This window comes from Alosa pseudoharengus, unplaced genomic scaffold (genome assembly GCF_046254945.1).
Source record: "Alosa pseudoharengus isolate Yale_2024_CS ecotype anadromous, Long Island Sound unplaced genomic scaffold, YU_APseudo_1.1 YU_APseudo_1.1_scf_3, whole genome shotgun sequence".
Taxonomy (NCBI): domain Eukaryota; kingdom Metazoa; phylum Chordata; class Actinopteri; order Clupeiformes; family Clupeidae; genus Alosa; species Alosa pseudoharengus.
In genome coordinates, this window is record NW_027468718.1 from 695,409 (window position 1) to 717,908 (window position 22,500).

General features: G+C 41.0%; 1 protein-coding gene across 1 annotated transcript in view; it reads right to left on the reverse strand.

Moving 5' to 3' along the window:
• Positions 1 to 22,500, reverse strand: part of tmprss3a (transmembrane serine protease 3a) — a 66,688-nt gene that overhangs the window by 30,974 nt on the left and 13,214 nt on the right. The window contains exon 4 of the mRNA XM_076264540.1: positions 18,812 to 18,925. Coding sequence (XP_076120655.1) covers positions 18,812 to 18,925 — 114 coding nt within the window. The remainder of the gene's footprint in view (positions 1 to 18,811; positions 18,926 to 22,500) is intronic.

The following is a 22,500-nucleotide window of genomic DNA, read 5'->3' on the forward strand; positions in this document are numbered from 1 at the left end:
GTAATGTGAAACAATGTTAAATGGCCTATTTTCAAAGCAGTTATTGTCTGCTCACACACACATAACCTTAGGTTATCCTCATCCTGCTTTGAACACAGTTGTATTATATAGCATTTTAAGCACCACCAGTTTGGGAAAAGCCTGCGCTGCACAAGTGCTGACCTATAAATAAGTTTTAATGCATCCGAGAGTTTGGGATTGTCGCGCACTATGCAGAAGGTTACTCTTCATCTGATAAGGTGTTCCAGAGAGAAGTTGCATGTTCCGTCGCAGACAAATGAATCCATAACACCATGGACGTCAATTCCGATGTAAACATAGCCTACTGTGCAAATAACTCAAGTCGCTGTTACGTACGGTAGGCTATTTGGAGGTTTCTTTATCTGGTAAGTGAAATCTGCATTTTCCTCTCGAGTTAAACGTGTGCTTGCTTGTGCCAAGGCTATATATAGGCTACCGTAGCCTATTGGTGTTGTGGCGTGGCTATGTTGTAAGAATGAGAAATTGATATAACGAGGCTTTTGCGCAATAGGCGAAAAAGAGCGGAGATAAACAACAATGCGCTTTTACTGTAGTGGAGCTTACGAGATGGAAACGAAAGGGAAAAGGCTTTTAAGATGCCCATTTAAATTGTAGCATAATGCACTCTTGTGTGTTTTAGCATAAATCCGAAATAAGGAGGAATGTGAGGAGGCTCCTATTAACTGTAAAGAATGCATCTGCAATCTAAACATGAAACAATCGCTGGAAACACAGCTAAGGTCGGGAGACAAAGCAGCAAATGTGCATCTTGTCTGCAGTCGTTCATTCAAGATCAACAGAGTAACGAAAGTAACGAACTCTTTGAAATTTCAGTAATTGTAATTGCGTTACTGGATTTACAAAAATACTTCGTTACATGCTCGTTACCACTAAAAGTAGTGGAATTACAGTAACGCGTTACTTTGTAATGCATTACTCCCAACACTGTGTATGTGTGTGTGTTTGTGTGTCTGTGTGCGTATATGTCTGTGTGTGATTGTGTGTGTGCATATATGTCTTTCTCTCTCTCTCTCTCTCTCTCTCTCTCTGTGTGTGTGTGTTTGTGTGCATATATTCAAATTCAAATTCAAATTCATTTATTAGAGGATAACCCCTTGAGATGGACATCTCATTTTCGAGGGGGTCCTCAGAGTAACACAAAAGACACTCACACATACTAAAGCTCTTCCTCACAACCAACCACCCCAGCCTGTCCCACCACTGTCCAAAGCATATTCACATGATCAGTATGGTAAGATATTAACATATTACAGGAGAGAACCATATTTAGAAAAGCCACCAAAACAAACAAATATATAACTTATATATACAAAACTACATATACACACATATGCCCGCAAACATGCATCCATGCATACATACATACTGTACATACATATACATACATACATACACACATGTACATACATATACATACATACTGTACATACATACATATACATACATACATACATACTGTACACATACACATGTACACATAAAGGCACATATACACTAGTGCACACATACATACATAATATCCTAATAAGGGCATTAATGAGAGAAGGTGCATTAATGAAAGGAAGTGCAAGTCATACACCAGGGAAACATTTACATTGGTCACCGGATTGCAAGTAAGATAAGAGGGATGCCTTAAAGAGTGGAAAGGAAGAGATAGACCTTAAGGAACAAGGCAAGCTGTTCCAGTCAGAGGGGGCTTTGAATTTGAAAGCACGTCTTCCGATTTCTTTAGAAATATTTGGGACAGAAAAAAAGAGATGATCAAGGTGTCTAAGGCCATAAGTTGACCTATATATGACTAAGTGTTGCTTCAAATAAAAAGGATAATTAAAAAAGATACATTTATAAACAAACTGAAACCAGTGTAGCTGTCGTCTGGCCTTTGGGGATAAGAGGTTCAATTGCTGATACATATGGCAATGATGGGTTAGGAACGGACATCTCAACACAAATCGGCAGAGACTGTTATAGACAACATTTAGGGATTTAAGGTGTGATTCTGTTGTACTCATATAAACAATATCAGCATAATCAATAATAGGAAATAAAAGCTGAGTTACAATTCTTAATCTAATCTGTTGTGAGAAGCAATTAATTGAACGGTATAACGATCTTAAGTTATAGTTTACTTTTTTCACTATAGAGTCAATATGAAGCCTGAAGGAAAGACTGGAGTCGATCCAGAGGCCCAAATATTTAAATTCCTCAACATTGTCCATAAAAGTACCATCTGAGAATTTAATTGCATTGCATGTAAATGCAATGGACTATTATCGCTGTTCTTCTTAATATTATTGTTATTCTTCTTCCGACCAAATTTGACGTTCAAAGGCTCTAAAACCACTGAACCATTCGACGTCATTCAACCACTCCTACAAAGGTCTTGTAACGGAGATTTGTTCTATGTTTTTTCACATTTGTGAACTTTATACTTTTTTAGATATTTATGATAAAAGAGCAAGAAATTCTCATAGAGTTAACATTGACCGCCGTGGCGGCAACTTTTAGCATTATGACGTGACCTGCAGCTGCAGACAATCAACAGCTGAACGCGAGCTACTAGGCCTACTACCACTGGAGCTGTGAATCTTATGAACGTCCTCTCTTCGCCTGCTGTGCCGTGGTCACTTTATTTGCTCGTAAAACTCTCATTCAGAGGCACATTTCTCTAATTACAGACAAGGTAAGTGTTGTGGTTTTTGGTATTGGAGTCATTCATGTCGTCAAATATTATGTTATGTAACGTTAAGTTGTATGAAATGATGGGTCTCAAATAGCTAAACTAACGTTATAACGTTAGGTCACGTTAACATTATAACGTTAGGTAACGTTAACGTTAGTGAAATAGTTAACGTTAGCACCTTGCTACGTTGATGTTATTTAAGGAAACCCACTGTTAATCAACGTAAATATGTCGTCAACTTTACAGTGACCGGTTAGCTGTAGGTTTCAAAAGCTAACGACAATCAAACGTAACGCACTAACGTTACATTTGTTATTAGGCTAACCAGCAGCGTTTTAACTATAACCAGAGCCCATCTGTCTTCTCTGCTAGAACATTAACGTAGGCCTACAGATAGGCCTACATGGCTCTGGTTCTATTCAACATCAGGTCACTTTCCACAGGTTTATAGAATCAAGCACCTAGAATAGATTATGAATGCAGACTACATGGTGCTTGATTAGGCTATACTGTGTGAAGGGACCTGATGAAACCCATCATCTGTTTCATTCATGACATGAATAACGTTACTCATTGTTGATGGTCATAACGTTATAGCTTCTACCGTTCACATTTAGTTAAAGCTAAGAAATATGTTACTGTTTTTATTTTACCAAATTTTTAACGTTGTACACCGCTTGTTTGTGTATCAAATAGGCCATGACTACGTTTTCATTCTATGCTCCTGATTCTTACGTAGCCTAAGTAAACACTATCACGGTATGCTATCATAGTTCGTCTATTGATGGATTTCATCAGGTCCCTTTCCACAGGTGTATACAATCAATCACCTAGATTATGAATGCATTTGGTGCTTGATTATACTCCTGTGGAAAGGTACCTTATGAAAGCCATGAATAGGCTACTGTTAGGACAATTGCAGACATTCCTTGTATTGTTTTGGCATAACTGTTAAACTTGTTTGCTTTTGTCTTTTAGGTTCCAGACCAGACCAGTGGTGATGACCGTGTATGACATTACGTGTGTGCCTGTCTGTGTGCACACCTGTCAACCATACATCTCTGACAATGTTGCTAGCAACATACTAACATACATTCTTACAAACATGTAACCATATCTGTGCACATACCATTTAACCATACTGAGACTTATCTGAGATCTACACTGAGACATTCTGAGAACTATATTGTTGTGTGAGGACTATACTCACTAACTATATGTTATATATATATATATATATATATATATATATATATATATATATATATATATATATATATATACACACAACTGTGATTTTTACTTCAAGCTTACATTGGTAAGTGTTCATTAGTGTATTCTGAGTATCATTCTGCTGTATTAAAACAAAGAATGTTGATCAATATTGAATTGACCATTTATTTTTACTGACTGTCATATACTCTAAGCTAACATCTAACCAAGTAAGTGGTTTTCAAGAATACTGTAGGACTGTGTAATCTGAATAATCATACTGTAAGTAATATAATGTTATACACAGCAGTTTTTTTGCATGTACATGCAATGGTAATTCCCTGGAATTGCATTTTCTAGTTGTTATACTATTACCTTGGATATGTCGGGCAGACCTAGTGGCAAATAACATGCTGTATGACTTTGTTTTATTCAGAATGAGTCCATTATCTGAGAACCACTTTTGAATATTATTAAAATCAAGTTGAAGTGAAGATTGAATCAAATTAATTTCATGTTTTGATGAATAAATAACTGTATCATCAGCATACAGGAGAGTTTGACTGTCCAAACACATTTGTGGGAGGTCATTAATGAAAATAGAAAACAAAAGAGGGCCTAAACAAGAACCTTGTGGAACGCCCTTTTCCATTGTCGTGAACTGGGAGAGAGCACCATTGAAAAGTACACACTGACGTCTGTAGTGAAGATATGAATTAAACCATAAAATGGACTGTTCAGAAAGACCAATGTTATGTAATTTATCAAGGAGAATATAGTGATCAACTAGATCAAACGCTTTGGTAAGATCTATAAATATTGCTCCAGTGGACATATTATTGTCCAAAGAAGATGTAACATCATTAACAAATTTAGTGAGAGCAGTAGTGGTGGAATAATTGGGCCTAAATCCTGATTGGTTTGGAGAAAGAATAGAAAACTTGTTAATATATTTAAATAGTCTCTTGAATATAATTTTATCAAATATTTTTACTACATTACTAATAATTGAGATTGGTCTGTAATTATTAGGATCAAGTGGATCACCACTTTTGTACAAAGGTGTTACTCTAGCACACTTCCACATGACTGGAACTTTGCAAGTAGAACTTCATCTCCAGACCATCTATACCAGCACCACTTCCAGATTTAATTTCAGAGATTGCCTGCTGTACCTCAATGGGAAGTATTGTGGTAAATGAGAAAGAACTGTTTGCTGCATTACTGTTTACATGGTTGGAATAACAGAAATAAGGTGGGCGTAATTTACAAACTGAAGAAAAATGCTGATTAAAGGCGTCAGCTACAGAGGTGGGATCATTTATAATATTATTATTTATTCTTAGTTTTGTAAGGGAGTTCTTATTAGGTTTATTCAGCAGGCAATTAAGTTTTTTCCAGAAATGTTTTGGATTTGTAAAATCATTTGACAGTGAATTTTTATAATATTCAGATTTGGCCTTTCTTGTTTTAACAGTACACTCATTTCTTAATCGCTTATATTCAATCCAATCTGCCTGATCTTTTGTTAAGTGGTGTCTTTTCCAGGCTTTGTCCCTTTGCTTAAACAGATGTATTAAGTCACCAGCAATCCATGGTAAATGCCTACCCTTCACTTTGACTGATGCCCATGGTGCATGTTTATCTATAACCTTTAGTACCTCAGTATAAAAGAAATTCCAGGCATCATCAACATAAGGAATTAATTCCAACCTGTTCCAATTAATACATAACAAATCTTGAATAAATGCATCATTATTCATATTTTTGAATTGTCTTACCTTGATTATTTTAGGTAGCAGACGAGGTAGCTTTATTTTCCAAACACAGAAGATAACGGAGTGGTCACTGAAGCAATCAGATAGAACACCTGAATCAGCAATTCTGTTGGGATGCGTGACCAGGATCCAATCTAAGAGAGACCTAGAATTCCCCACCACTCTAGTGGGCTCCCGTATTAATTGAGTAAGATTTAGGCTTTCAAACTGATTCCTCTCTTTCAAAGAGGACCTATCAAGCCAATTTCGGTTGAAATCTCCCAATACTATAATTTCGTAAGAACAATTTAAGGAATTAATAGTACTAAGAATATTATTTGTTGATTCGGATGGAGAGTTAGGGGGTCTATAAATGTTTCCTATAATCAACCGTTTGTTTTGATGAAAACAAATTCTAACAAAAATGCATTCAAAATGCATGGGGCTTTCTCTTGAGATAATAAGCTCAGAAGATAGACTTGAGGATACATAAGTAGCAACTCCTCCACCACGACTGCCTCTATCTGTTCTATATAAATTATAGCCATCAAGACTTATTTCAGCATCACATACCCCTACTGAAAAAAACAGCCTGACCAGCTAAAGGTGGTTTGCTGGTTGACCAGCTTGTTGACCAGCTTGTTTGACCACCCTATGATGGTTGACCAGCTAGACCAGCAAATCTCTTGCGAAAACATACCTTCAGCTGGTTTACCCACCTAACGATGGTAATTCAGCTGGTTTTGCTGGTCTACACTGCTGGTTTAACTGGCCGTGCCAGCTTATGTTGGTCAAACCAGCATGACCATCTTACACCAACAATGTCAAGCTTGGCAGGCTGGTCACCAGCATGACCATCTTGCACCAGCTTTATCCCACACGACAAGCTGGTCAAACCAGCATGACCAGCTTCCTCAGTTGGTCACGCCAGCATATCCAGCTCGTGGTCCAACCAGCTACACCAGCAAAGACCAGCAAGAGCTGGAAGAAAACCAGCAAAGACCAGCTAAAACCAGCTACCAGCATAAGCTGGTTTCTAGCTGGTTTTTTCAGCAGGGACATTACTACCCTGCTGAAAAAAACAGCTAGAAACCAGCTTATGCTGGTAGCTGGTTTTAGCTGGTTTTAGCTGGTCTTTGCTGGTTTTCTTCCAGCTCTTGCTGGTCTTTGCTGGTGTAGCTGGTTGGACCACCAGCTGGAGCACTGAAAGATATGGATACGATCACCGTTATACTCAAGTTGTTTTTTCTCCCGGGCAAGTCGGAGGATTTTATGCCTATCAAGGAGACTGAGACACCACAATCACCCTTGGCCTAGCGATGTCCTTGGTCCGATGCATTGGAGAGCGGTGGGCCCTCTCTATAGCTGGGGGAGTAGTGAAGCTTTCTTTCCCAAATAGCTGCTGGATCAGACTGGAGATAAATCCACATATGTCATTGCCCTCCGATTTCTCGGGAACATGAATAAAGCGCAGGTTATAGACCCTGTTACGATTTTCGGCATCATCCATCTTGTCCTTCAGGTAAGCGTTTTCAATCTCAAGTGCTTTGATACGCTTTCCATGATCAGATAAATTATCCTCGTTGCCACCGACTCTTTGTTCAAGCTCCGATATATGTTCTCCCAGGTTTGATAGGGAAAGCTTTATTGTGTCTAAGTTCATCTGTAGATTGTCCATCTTTGCATCAAAGTGGGAAACCATTTCGGACTTCAATTGTTGCAGTGCGTCCAAGAGGACTTTGTTTGTCGCGGACTGCTCCATTGTAGAGTTTGCACAAAACAGAGCTGACTGATCTATTGTAGAGCTTGCTCAAATCAATAATAGGCGAAAACTTTGTTTTTAGGCTTTCAATTCAATATAGTACTTATCGCAAACTTAGTTGAAGGCAATTAATTCCATAATTAGCAGACCAGTCTGCACCAAACACTCACGCCGCCGCCATGTTTTTTGAAAAAAAATATATAGTCGATTAGGTCCAAGTCAGTCACAAGTTAATGAATAACGAGTATGGACTAGGTCCAAGTATATGTGTGTGTGTGTGTGTGTATATGTCTGTGTGTGATTGTGTGTGTGCATATATGTCTCTCTCTCTCTCTCTCTCTCTCTGTGTGTGTATGTGTGTGTGTTTGTGTGTGCATATATGTGTGTGTGTGTGTATGTGTGTATATGTCTGTGTGTGATTGTGTGTGTGCATATATGTCTCTCTCTCTCTGTGTGTGTGTGTGTGTTTGTGTGCATATATGTGTGTGTGTGTATATATGTCTGTGTGTGATTGTGTGTGTGCATATATGTCTCTCTCTCTCTGTGTGAATAACAGCTGCAGCACCAGAGAACGTCCACTGACTCACACTTTAAAGACAAACAGAGGTGTGTGCAGGGTAGGAATTTCACGGCGGCCACGACGGCCATGGCCATCGTTGCCCCTTGGGTTGGACGTGACGCCCCTTTGAAAATCAGAGGTTTACAGGCCACGGTGGCCTTGGTGCCCTTCTTTCAATATTCTGCTTTGCGTCCTACTAATAGCGATTTTTATTTAGCCTGTGGCCTGTCAAAATAATCTTAGCATTCACAGCGCAAATTAATTGAGTATTTTACGCAGTGGAGAAAGTGACAGCGCAAGAAAGAAAGTGCGTCCAAATTCACCCATTCTTCTCCGTTGAATTACTCACGAAGTAGCCTATTCATCACACAGACATCACAAGTATCACATGAAAGAGCTTTTTCTCAGCCTTTAAACGATGTTAGCCGATAATTGCTGTGTTGAACGGTTCGCGAGAAAAGTAAATAATATAATTCAATTTAATCATACATTCTAATGAAGGTTTTGCGTCCCATGATCTCCCTACCCATTCATCTCGGTGGAATACTTTACGAACCCTTCTTTTAACACATGACAAACCATATATCAGAATAAACAAGAGACCTTACCGAACACAAAGGTGTAAAGCAGTCCCCTGTACAGTTAGCCGTTCCAGAGTAATCCAGTTTTGAATTTGCAGTAAAGTTCGACATACATGGATGTCTCCAAATTTGGGCTTTCAGTTTTACAATGTGTTTAAACTGTTCCACATGAATTCATAACGGGCCAAATACAAAATAAATGTTACAGATATCGCCTAGATATTGGTAAATCAGAGGACAGCTGACTAAGAGTTTGTGAAAGTAGCCTTAATGATCACAAAATGCTAAGCATGCATCTAGGCTATTTGAGTTTCTTAAAGCTGAGCTGTGCTTAAATTGTTCAATACATGATTTCATAACAGGCCAAATATAAAATAATTGTTAAATATAGCCTAGATATCTGTAAATAGATGATCAGATGATTTACAGTTCTATGTAATATGTCATGTTTCATGTTTTTGTAACGTTTCATACAGTGATGCAGGTCTACTGCAGTGAATAGGCTAAATACAACTTTGATCATTTTTATAGCCTACTACTGTATAGTTAACTTTGGCCTTGGTGCCCTGACATGTGGCCTTTGTGCCCCCCACCAAATATGCCCAACTGAAGGCCAAGTGGCCTTGCCCCCAGAATGGTGAAATTCCAAGCCTGGGTGTGTGTGTGTGTGTGTGTGCAGTGTTGGGGAGTAACGGAATACATGTACCGGCGTTACGTATTCAGAATACAAATTATGAGTAACTGTATTCCAATACAGTTATAATTTAAATAGTTGGTATTTAGAATACAGTTACATTGTTGAAATCAATGGATTACATGACGATGCTTCTCTGTTTCATAAGTTTATTCACTCTCTAAATAAATTAAGGCAACTCCATTTCCCAGAAGCTCCTGAAAGCAATCTATGATGAAATTGTTTCCATGTTTAAATCCAAGCCCCGCCGTCTTGCACTAGCCTCACATTGCACCCGTCAAAACGCAGCCAGCGCGCATTATGGAAGTGCCAATTAGAAGGTCACTAAGCCAGCGAACTACTTCAAGTAACAATAGTGAGGAAGTAATATATAGTAAAAGTGTGATGTAGTGAAAATAAGTAAATAAATATATTTGGGTAGATTAAATTTTTTATGTAAACATGACAGAAACGTCATTCTGTCAAAGTATAGTGTGTAGTGTGTGTGTGTCATGCGTGTGTGTGTGTGTCTGTGTATAGTGTGTGTGTATAGTGTGTGTAGTATGTGTATAGTGTGTGTGTGTGTGTAGTGTGTGTATAGTGTGTGTGTGTATTGTGTGTATATAGTGTGTATAGTGTGTGTGTGTGTGTGTAGTGTGTGTATAGTGTGTAGTGTGTGTGTATAGTGTGTGTGTGTGTATAGTGTGTGTGTGTATAGTGTGTGTATAGTATGTGTGTGTGTGTGTGTATAGTGTGTGTGTAGTGTGTGTGTGTGTGTGTATAGTGTGTGTGTGTGTGTAGTGTGTGTGTATAGTGTGTAGTGTGTGTGTATAGTGTGGTAGTGTGTGTATATAGTGTGTGTGTATGTAGTGTGTGTAGTGTGTGTGTATAGTGTGTGTGTGTATATAGTGTGTGTGTGTGTGTGTAGTGTGTGTATAGTGTGTGTGTATAGTGTGTGTGTAGTGTGTGTGTGTGTAGTGTGTATAGTGTGTGTATTGTGTGTGTATAGTGTGTTGTGTGTGTAGTGTGTATGTAGTGTGTGTGTAGTGTGTGTATAGTGTGTTGTGTGTGTAGTGTGTATGTAGTGTGTGTGTAGTGTGTGTATAGTGTGTGTGTGTGTAGTGTGTGTATAGTGTGTGTGTAGTGTGTAGTGTGTGTGTGTGTAGTGTGTGTGTGTAGTGTGTATAGTGTGTGTGTATAGTGTGTGTGTAGTGTGTGTATAGTGTGTGTGTAGTGTGTGTGTGTAGTGTGTGTAGTGTGTAGTGTGTGTGTAGTGTGTGGGAAGTGTGTGTATAGTGTGTAGTGTGTGTGTAGTGTGTGTAGTGTGTGTGTGTAGTGTGTGTGTATAGTGTGTAGTGTGTGTATAGTGTGTGTAGTGTGTGTGTAGTGTGTGGGTAGTGTGTGTAGTGTGTGTGTAGTGTGTGTGTGTATAGTGTGTGTAGTGTGTGTGTAGTGTGTATAGTGTGTAGTGTGTGTGTGTGTGTAGTGTGTGTGTAGTGTGTATAGTGTGTGTATAGTGTGTGTGTATAGTGTGTAGTGTGTGTGTGTAGTGTGTGTATAGTGTGTGTAGTGTGTGTATAGTGTGAAGTGGGTGTAGTGTGTATAGTGTGTAGTGTGTGTGTGTGTAGTGTGTATAGTGTGTGTAGTGTGTGTGATGTGTGTGTAGTGTGTGTGTAGTGTGTGTATAGTGTGTGTAGTGTGTGTAGTGTGTGTATAGTGTGTGTGTATAGTGTGTAGTGTGTGTGTGTGTAGTGTGTGTAGTGTGTGTGTAGTGTGTATAGTGTGTGTAGTGTGTGTATAGTGTGAAGTGTGTGTAGTGCGTATAGTGTGTGTGTGTGTAGTGTGTATAGTGTGTGTAGTGTGTGTGATGTGTGTGTAGTGTGTGTTGTGTGTATAGTGTGTGTATAGTGTGTGTAGTGTGTGTGGTGTGTGTGCGTAGTGTATAGTGTGTGTATAGTGTGTGTGTATAGTGTGTGTAGTGTGTGTGTATAGTGTGTAGTGTGTGTGTAGTGTGTGTGTAGTGTGTGTATAGTGTGTAGTGTGTGTGTATAGTGTGTGTGTGGGTAGTGTGTGTGTATAGTGTGTGTGTAGTGTGTGTATAGTGTGTGTAGTGTGTATAGTGTGTGTGTAGTGTGTGTAGTGTGTGTGTATAGTGTGTGTGTATAGTGTGTGTGTAGTGTGTATAGTGTGTGTAGTGTGTGTGTTACCACAGCTGAGCTCGTCCTCTCCTGCTGGGCAATCTTCTCTCCCGTCACACTGAGCTGAGAGAGTGTGTGTGTGTAGTGTGTGTGTAGTGTATAGTGTGTGTGTAGTGTGTGTGTAGTGTGTGTGTGTAGTGTGTGTTGTGTGTATAGTGTGTGTATAGTGTGTGTGTGTAGTGTGTGTGTAGTGTGTGTGTGTATAGTGTGTGTGGTGTGTGTGTATAGTGTGTGTAGTGTGTGTGTATAGTGTGTAGTGTGTGTGTAGTGTGTGTATAGTGTGTAGTGTGTGTGTGGGTAGTGTGTGTGTATAGTGTGTGTGTAGTGTGTGTATGGTGTGTGTAGTGTGTATAGTGTGTGTGTAGTGTGTGTAGTGTGTGTGTATAGTGTGTGTGTATAGTGTGTGTGTATAGTGTGTGTAGTGTGTGTGTTACCACAGCTGAGCTCGTCCTCTCCTGCTGGGCAATCTTCTCTCCCTTCACACTGAGCTGAGAGAGTGTGCGTGTGTAGTGTGTGTGTAGTGTGTGTGGAGTGTATAGTATGTGTGTGTAGTGTGTGTGTAGTGTGTGTGTAGTGTGTGTGTAGTGTGTACAGTGGGTCCCAGTTAAAAATTGACACTTCATTCACGATCATGGTGAATGGTGAAATGTAAGTACAACTGCAGCCGCTTGGGGGCAGCATAGTCCGCTGTGGAGTTCCACGGTCGAACCAGACGGCGCATTCGACAGCAAGGGCTGTGATTGGCCGAGTTTTCAGTGCATTTCTCTGTGTTTTTAGCAGCCCCTGCAACATGCTAGTCCACTGTAGCCTAAGCCTTGTACATAATGTTAAACATAGTTTTGGATTCAGTGGCAAGATTTCTTGATTGTACAGTGTCTGTCTCTCAGTAATGATTTAAAATGTCGGTAGTCATGAGAAGTGGCATGCTAACAAAACATAAATATGCTGCCCAGAAACCTTGTGAATAGTTCTGATTTTTTTTACTACACTAACGAGGTTGAAATATAGACTTTGCCTACGGCATCTCCTTAACAGTAATGTTAACAAAATAACAGCATTCATATGACAAAGAAAAACGAATTCGGTCACTCAAGACTGTGCCACAGCAACCAGTGTAGGCTACAGTCCTACCCAATAGGCCTACTCGAAGCAGATAGCGTTGTCTGACGGTCGAGTGGGTTAATGCACGTATTTCCAGAACAGGTCTGCAACTTTCAGGCAGTTCTGAGTTCGAATCTAGGCAGGAGCAGAGCCATATAAAGGCCTAGGCCTATTGTTATCATTTTTTGCAAGGTGTTGCTCCTGGCAATACTTGTTTATAAGACGTTTGGTGATTAATTGATAGCTGTTTTTGGGACACGTTAAACGTTCTTTATAATGAGCGCATCCGGGGAGTAAAACGACTGTTACGCGCTGTTACAACTGTAGGCTACAATGATTGCAATACAAAAATATGCGTGTGTTAGTTTGGTTAGTTTTGTGATGTTTTGCACTTTTGCCTCATGTGTTTTCAGGTTTGAGGGCTTTTTTGGCAAGATTGACCTTGGTTAGACTCTGCATATGTTATTTCTCCGTATGGAAAATAAAGTCAATTTTCGACACACGTCTGTTATTAGTTCAATAACAAGTGTTGCTTGTTAAAACATGTGACTAGTGAAACTCAAATGATTTTAGAAATATTTAGCCAAAGCCAAAAAGTGTTAGAGAAGGAGAGACGCCGGTGCAGCTCAGATGTCTTCTTAATTGTCTTTATTCTTTAGTAAAAGGTGCAGAACATTATTAAACTTTGACTAACGTTTCGATGTTCGTTAGTAAAAAACATCAACACATCGAAATGTTAGTCAAAGTTTAATAATGTTCTGCTCCTTTTACTAAAGAATAAAGAAAATGAAGAAGACATCTGAGCTGCACCGGCGTCTCTCCTTCTCTCTAAAATATCTGTCCTGGCCTGGTTGCACCGGATTGTGGCCAAACGACAGAATCGCGGAGAACCCTCCTTTGTCTACCAAAAAGTGTTACTTTGTGCCCCGCGCTCCCCCACTGCTTGTGAAAGAAGGGGATGGGGGAGGGGGGCTTAACGTGAAAAAGCTTAATGTCACAAAACGGCAACGAGTCGTTTTAGGCTACAGGCCTTCATAATGGTAGGCTACAGGAAGTGGGGGGAGGGTATGGGATGACCAGAGCCGTCATCTATCGTCTTTCCAGGCACACAGCTCGTTATATAGCCTATCGACTGCCTTAACAGATAGGCTTTGCTCTTGGGTTTGGCCTTACAGCGAACTCAATGCTCTTGTTGCTTGCAGTTTGTTAAATAAAGCGATGCAGATTACATTATTTATTTCTGATTAATTGCATCTTTTGATGTATTTTGCAACATTTGCTTGTTAGGCTGGGCTACTGTCAATGTCCTGTACAGGTCAATGTTCAACAATTGCTGGTGTAGGCCTAGGCCATTAATCAATTAGGGACTGTTCGTTATTTATTTAATTAAGGGGCTACCGGAGGAGTTTTGGGAGCGTTAGTCAAAAAAGACGTGACCCTCCCTCGCCAGCAAGAATTTTTTCTATGACCCTCCAAAGTGATTGAGAAAAAACGCATGACCCTCCCCAATCCCAACAATTTATTGATGCCTTAGGCTACTGGGTCAATTTGGGAGCTTGCATGCTACGACTCCTTCCTTGAAATGCCTTGAAAAGGCTGTCGTTTGCACAATTTCACAAATAATCACCGGGACCGAAACAAACCTGTCAACTTTTCCCGGGTTTATCTCGTATTTTAACTTTTTCCTCGCTGTCTTTGGAGGAGCTGCAGGGCCGTCGCAAGGGGGTGCGAGGCCCTGTGCGAACTTGACAGATGCATGAACTTACGTGCATGAAATCATGCGATAGCTTACTTTACACATAGCCAAGGCTACCGTCGGTGTATTTTAATAGTAGCCTAGTCTAATAAGCTACACCAGCTTGCCTTTAGGAGGGAAAATTCAATTGTATAGCCTATAACATTAGCTGAGTCACATATTTGGCCATATGGTGTTTATCATAGGCTACATCACGAAACCAAATAGTGTAACAAAGGCGAACACTTTAACAGCGGGAATTAATTGGGCATGAATCATTGTGCTGAACGGTATTTGTCAATGAGCAGAAACACACACGACATTCAAACTATTGATAAGATGTACTGGTCTGTATCTATAGGCTAACATTGGACTAATAAATGACACTGACTCGCTATATCCTGACTCAGGAAAAAAAACATTTTCTTGCTTTGCCGCAAACTCAGCAATGAAATCATAGGCCAGTTTGCAGGTAGCCTAACGTCTTTTTCATAGAAGGGAGAGCCCAGTCTCTCCTGTGACATGGAGGTGCGCAAATAGTTTTTAATAGCCTGTTCAACTTCGAAAAGCTTCGTTCACCCAATGCCAGTCACTGATCGCAATTTCAAAGTTCGGAAAGCTTCATCTTTTTAAGTTTTAAGTGCAGTGGCCCCTATCTGCCCCCTTTGGAATTATATCTCGAGCCTATTATAAGGTCCAGTGCGTTATGTCCTGGGATTCGGATGTGCTCAAAAAGAAAAGAAAAAACACTTTTTTATAGATGGTTATGAGGAGCAATGTGAGAGAGAAATTTGATGATCATTGATCGTTGTTTTGGGACGTTAAGCCTTTTCCATAGGCGTCAGTGAAGGAGATTGAAGAATGACCATTTTTTTATACGAAAATATTTCTTAACTACAAAAACTCAGTGTCCAAAAACTCAGTGTCATTCAGACTCAACCCTCTTGTTGTTTTATTATCTTTTTCGTTGTCGTTTGAACGTTGGCAAGCAGGCATGTTGCGGTTGCAATTTAAGTGAAATTTCTACAGTAGGCCTACAACATGGTGTTAGGCTGGGCTACTGTCAATGTACTTGTACAGGTAAATGTTCAACAATTGCTGGTGTACAGGTTATATAATCAATTAGCTAAATCATTTGTCCAGCTGTTTAAACATTTTTTCGTGCTACATTCAAACTCAAAAGGTGCTTTGATATATTTTTCGTTTGAACGTCGGCAAGCAGGCATGCTTTGGTTGCAATGAATGAGGATAATTGCTTTTTTTTGCATTATTTTGAATATGACTCACTCCAGTCTCAACAGCACGTACTTTTTCCACACGCTAAGTTCTAACACACATAGGCCTATCCCCTCTTGCGTTCTCTCTCTCCATCCCTGCACACGGTGCTTTCTTAAAGGAGCTGCACCATTTTACAACAATTGCATCTACATTTTCATATTACAATGTTTTGTCAAGTGTAAGCTTAAACTACCGTGATCAATTTAAGTTCCCGTGCCCCCGCTGCGTCATGGAAGCAGTAAGTCAGTCACATCAAAAATAGTAGTGGCACCCAAGTGACACCTTGTGGTTGTTTGTGTCAACTGCAGTTTGTGCCATTTCTGCTGAGAAAATGGGGTGCGTGATTCATGAAGGAACCCGTCCAAACTTAACGGGGAGCCACTGTATAGTGTGTGTGTGTGTAGTGTGTGTTGTGTGTATAGTGTGTGTCTAGTGTGTGTAGTGTGTGTGTAATGTGTGTTGTGTGTATAGTGTGTGTGTATAGTGTGTGTTGTGTGCATAGTGTGTGTGTGTATAGTGTGTGTTGTGTGTATAGTGTGTGTATAGTGTGTAGTGTGTATAGTGTGTGTGTAGTGTGTGTGTGTATAGTGTGTAGTGTGTGTGTAGTGTGTGTGTGTATAGTGTGTAGTGTGTGTGTAGTGTGTGTATAGTGTGTAGTGTGTGTGTATAGTGTGTGTGTAGTGTGTGTAGTGTGTATAGTGTGTGTGTAGTGTGTATAGTGTGTAGTGTGTGTGTATAGTGTGTGTGTGTGTAGTGTGTGTGTATAGTGTCTAGTGTGTGTGTATAGTGTGTGTGTGTGTGTAGTGTGTGTGTATGTTGTGTGTGTAGTGTGTGTATAGTGTGTAGTGTGTGTAGTGCAGCGTTTCTCAAACTGTGGGTCGCGACCCACTACTGGGTCGCGGAGACATGCCAGGTGGGGCGCAAACTGACGTGAAAAACAGGAGTTTTTTTAATTTATTTTTTATCTGTAGCCTGGGCCCAGGTAGCACCCGATGCGCAATGGACGCACTGTGATATTCATAGGGAAGCGCTCATGTCAAGGCAGCTTAGTTAGTCCCAACCTACATGAGATTTTGAACGTTGTTGTGAGAGTGGTGAATTTCATCAAAACCCGGCCCTTAAAAGCGCGTCTATTCTCCACACTTTGCGAAGAGATGGTAGCTGACCAAAAGGCTGTACTGTTTCACAGCGAGGCAAGGTGGCTTTCCCGAGGTAAAGTGCTGTCGCGCGTGTTTGAGCTCCGAGTCGCCTCTTCTTGGAGGAAGAGCGCATGTTTGAATCTGCAAGCACGTTCACTAATGAACATTTCTTGACGAAGCTGGCCTATCTTAGCGATATATTTGATATATCTTAGCGATACATTTGAGTTAAATGTCCAGTTACAAGGCAAAGACAAGCACCTACCTCACCTAGCAAATAAGATTACTGCATTCACCAAAAAAACTTGAGTATGGGACAGGCGCCTCGATCGCGACAGTATTATGCCTTTGAGATTTCTGAGCGAAATCGCTGAAACGTCTGATTGGGAGGCACTCTTGTGATCCCATGTATTAAACAGTAGGCCTACATCACATCCCTGCAAAGTCTATTTAAAAAATATTTCCCAACCAGCAGTGCTCAGTATGACTGGATTATGGATCCATTTAATGCAGCATGTTGGCATTTCATTGAATATTGTGCAATGCTGTATAATGGCCTATGCTTCCTAATATGTTGCTGGAAAACAGAAATATGTGTGTTATGTATTTATTTATTATTATATCTGCAGCAGCAGCTGATTTTAACTCTGTTGAAGAGGATATATTTAGAACTTGTCATTATTTCAATAAATTTGACAATTTTAAGCTTGACCTACCACTTTCTTAGAGCGATGAGGGACCGGTGGGGCTCGAGAATGCCCCCTCAAAGTGGGGAATGAAAGAAAAAGTTTGAGAACCACTGATCTGTTTGTTAACTACCACAGTCACGAGTTAGGTCGCGATAGTCTGTCATTTTTAAAAATTGGGTCCCCAGAAAAAAAGTTTGAGAAACACTGGTGTAGTGTGTATAGTGTGTGTATAGTGTGTGTGTATAGTGTGTGTGTAGTGTGTGTGTATAGTGTGTGTGTATAGTGTGTATAGTGTGTGTGTATAGTGTGTATAATGTGTGTGTGTATAGTGTGTGTGTATAGTGTGTATAGTGTGTGTGTATAGTGTGTGTAGTGTGTGTGTTACCACAGCTCAGCTCGTCCTCTCCAGCTGGGCAATCTTCTCTCCCGTCACACTGAGCTGAGAGAGTGTGTGTGTGTAGTGTGTGTGTAGTGTGTGTGTGTGTAGTGTATAGTGTGTGTAGTGTGTGTGTATAGTGTGTATAGTGTGTGTGTATAGTGTGTGTATAGTGTGTGTGTATAGTGTGTGTGTATAGTGTGTGTGTATAGTGTGTGTGTATAGTGTGTATAGTGTGTGTGTATAGTGTGTATAATGTGTGTGTGTATAGTGTGTGTGTATAGTGTGTATAGTGTGTGTGTATAGTGTGTATAATGTGTGTGTGTATAGTGTGTGTGTATAGTGTGTATAGTGTGTGTGTATAGTGTGTGTAGTGTGTGTGTTACCACAGCTCAGCTCGTCCTCTCCAGCTGGGCAATCTTCTCTCCCGTCACACTGAGCTGAGAGAGTGTGTGTGTGTAGTGTGTGTGTAGTGTGTGTGTAGTGTGTGTGTGTGTAGTGTATAGTGTGTGTAGTGTGTGTGTATAGTGTGTATAGTGTGTGTGTATAGTGTGTGTAGTGTGTGTGTTACCACAGCTCAGCTCGTCCTCTCCAGCTGGGCAATCTTCTCTCCCGTCACACTGAGCTGAGAGAGTGTGTGTGTGTAGTGTGTGTGTAGTGTGTGTGTAGTGTGTGTGTGTGTAGTGTTTAGTGTGTGTAGTGTGTGTGTATAGTGTGTGTGTATAGTGTGTATAGTGTGTGTGTATAGTGTGTGTAGTGTGTGTGTTACCACAGCTCAGCTCGTCCTCTCCAGCTGGGCAATCTTCTCTCCCGTCACACTGAGCTGAGAGAGTGTGTGTGTGTAGTGTGTGTGTAGTGTGTGTGTGTGTAGTGTATAGTGTGTGTAGTGTGTGTAGTGTGTGTGTATAGTGTGTGTGTATAGTGTGTATAGTGTGTGTGTATAGTGTGTATAATGTGTGTGTGTATAGTGTGTGTGTAGTGTGTGTGTATAGTGTGTGTGTATAGTGTGTGTAGTGTGTGTGTTACCACAGCTCAGCTCGTCCTCTCCAGCTGGGCAATCTTCTCTCCCGTCACACTGAGCTGAGAGCGGAATGCAGCCAGACGTGGAGCACCGGAACTTTCCAACACAACTCAGACCCACTGCACACACACACACATTATACACACACACACATTATACACACACACATTATACACACACATTATACACACACATATTATACACATTATACACACACATTATACACACACATATTATACACAAACATTATACACACACACACACACACTTTATACACACACACACACATTATACACACACACATTTTACACATTATACACACACATTATACACATTATACACACACATTATACACACACATTATACACACACATATTATACACACACATTATACACACACACACACACACAAACACACATTATACACACACACACACACACATTATACACACACACATTATACACACACACATTATACACACACATTATACACACACACATTATACACACACACACATTATACACACACACATATTATACACACACACATTATACACATTATACACACACACATTATACACACACATTATACACACATATATTATACACACACATTATACACACACATTATACAAACACACACACACACACGGTACATATTAGGGATGTGAATTTTTGCCAAAAATGTCATTCGACAATCGAGGAGCAAAAGTCGAATATCGTTCGAAAATCAGAGGGGAAAAAAACGCACCTTCTCACAATGAAAGAAAAGGAGGCCAATTTCATCTTTAGTGATTTGTCATCAAACAAACTATTAATTCAACAAGTAACATGTTCTCGTTGTTTGTTTACATAGTAGGCCTAACATGTTCTCGTTGTTTGTTTACATAGTAGGCCTATGGTAACATGTTCTCGTTGTTTGTTTACATAGTAGGCCTATGGTAACATGTTGTCGTTGTTTGTTTACATAGCAGGCCTAACATGTTCTCGTTGTTTGTTTACATAGTAGGCCTATGGTAACATGTTCTCGTTGTTTGTTTACATAGTAGGCCTATGGTAACATGTTCTCGTTGTTTGTTTACATAGTAGGCCTATGGTAACATGTTGTCGTTGTTTGTTTACATAGCAGGCCTATGGTAGGCTAATTGGAAGAAACAAAAAACAATAAGCACAGTGTGTTTCTGCATCGCCAAACCAGATGCTCGTTAGATTAAAAAAATGCTACATGTCATAATGATGTCATGCAAACCTGCCTTGTGCAATAGCCTACTTTTTTAACAAATTAATTTCAATCAATGTAACTATTTATAGCCTTAGTTCGGCATGTCATATTCTTGTTATAAACCAAATGAGTATGTCAACATGGTCAGGGAGGAGCCGCGAACAATCACCGGTAGTCCAGCTGCGGAGATCAGCCGCTCGGACGGTACAGAAGTCGCAGGCACACTCAAGTAGGAGGGAATATTTCTTCAAGTTGGCCTTCCACTGTCATGGGGTAAGCGACTAAGCACTCATTGGTGGCATATGTCTTGGCAGTATTGCAAGAGTTCATTACTGCAGAGTTAACAGTCACGAGGTCATGACAACGCTCCTCTTCTGTTGTTTGTTTACTATGTAGCCTACACAATGCAGGAAGCCTAGATCAGGCAGTAGCCTACACAACGCAGGTAGTCTACACAATGCATGTAGCCTAGATCAGGCAGTAGCCTACACAACGCAGGTAGCCTACACATCGCAGGTAGCCTACACAACGCAGGAAGCCTAGATCAGGCAGTAGCCTACACAACGCAGATACCCTAGATCAGGTAGCCTAGATCAGGCAGTAGCCTACACAACGCAGGTAGTCTACACAATGCATGTAGCCTAGATCAGGCAGTAGCCTACACAACGCAGGTAGCCTACACATCGCAGGTAGCCTACACAACGCAGGTAGCCTAGATCAGGCAGTAGCCTACACAACGCAGGTAGCCTAGATCAGGCAGTAGCCTACACAACGCAGATAGCCTAGATCAGGTAGCCTAGATCAGGCAGTAGCCTACACAACGCAGATAGCCTAGACCAGGCAGTAGCCTAGAATGTTTACTATGTAGCCTAGATCGGGCAGTAGCCTACACAACGCAGGTAGCCTAGATCAGGCAGTAGCCTACACAACGCAGATAGCCTAGATCGGGCAGTAGCCTACACAACGCAGGAAGCCTAGATCGGGCAGTAGCCTAGAATGTTTACTATGTAGCCTACACAATGCAGGTAGCCTAGAATGTTTACTATGTAGCCTACACAACGCAGGTAGCCTAGATCAGGCAGTAGCCTACACAATGCAGGTAGCCTACACAACGCAGGAAGCCTAGATCAGGCAGTAGCCTACACAACGCAGATAGCCTAGATCAGGTAGCCTATATCAGGCAGTAGCCTACACAACGCAGATAGCCTACACAACGCAGGTAGCCTAGATCAGGCAGTAGCCTACACATCGCAGGTAGCCTACACAATGCAGGTAGCCTAGATCAGGCAGTAGCCTACACAACGCAGGTAGCCTAGATCAGGCAGTAGCCTACACAACGCAGGTAGTCTACACAACGCATGTAGCCTAGATCAGGCAGTAGCCTACACATCGCAGGTAGCTTACACAATGCAGGTAGCCTACACAATGCAGGTAGCCTACACAACGCAGGTAGCCTAGATCAGGCAGTAGCCTACACAACCCAGGTAGCCTAGAATGTTTACTATGTAGCCTACACAACGCAGGTAGCCTAGATCAGGCAGTAGCCTACAAAACGCAGGTAGCCTAGATCAGGCAGTAGCCTACACATCGCAGGTAGCATACACAATGCAGGTAGCCTACACAACACAGGTAGCCTAGATCAGGCAGTAGCCTACACAACGCAAGTAGCATAGAATGTTTACTATGTAGCCTACACAACACAGGTAGCCTAGATCAGGCAGTAGCCTACACAATGCAGATAGCCTAGATCAGGAAGCCTTGATGGGGCAGTAGCCTACACAACACAGATAGCCTAGATCAAGAAGCCTAGATCAGGCAGTAGCCTACACAACACAGATAGCCTAGATCAGGAAGCCTAGATCAGGCAGTAGCCTACACAACGCAGGTAGCCTAGAATGTTTACTATGTAGCCTACACAACGCAGGTAGCCTAGATCAGGCAGTAGCCTACACAACGCAGGTAGCCTAGATCAGGTAGTAGCCTAGACCAGTGGTTGTCAAAGTGGGGGCCGGGGCCCCTTGGGGGTCCGGGAGGGGGTGCCAGGGGGGCCTCAGCAAGTTGGAAGGAAAAATAAAAGCAACAAATAAATACATCTGAAAAATTTAAATACCTATTACTATGCGGGTTGTTATACAATTGCATTATAATAATGTGACGCATATCTGAACATTATATTTTCCATGATAATGACTGGGAATAGTAGTAGAGTGATAGCTCTTATATCATGTATTTTTACATTTGCCGTAGTATTGTCGATGAGTATAATAACACATCAAGGGGGTCCTTGGCCAGAACCTAGTGGTATTTGGGGGGCCTTGTCGTGGAAAAGTTTGGGAACCCCTGGCCTAGACAACGCAGGTAGCCTAGATCAGGCAGTAGCCTACACAACGCAGGTAGTCTACACAACGCAGGTAGCCTAGATCAGGCAGTAGCCTACACAACGCAGGAAGCCTAGATCAGGTAGCCTAGATC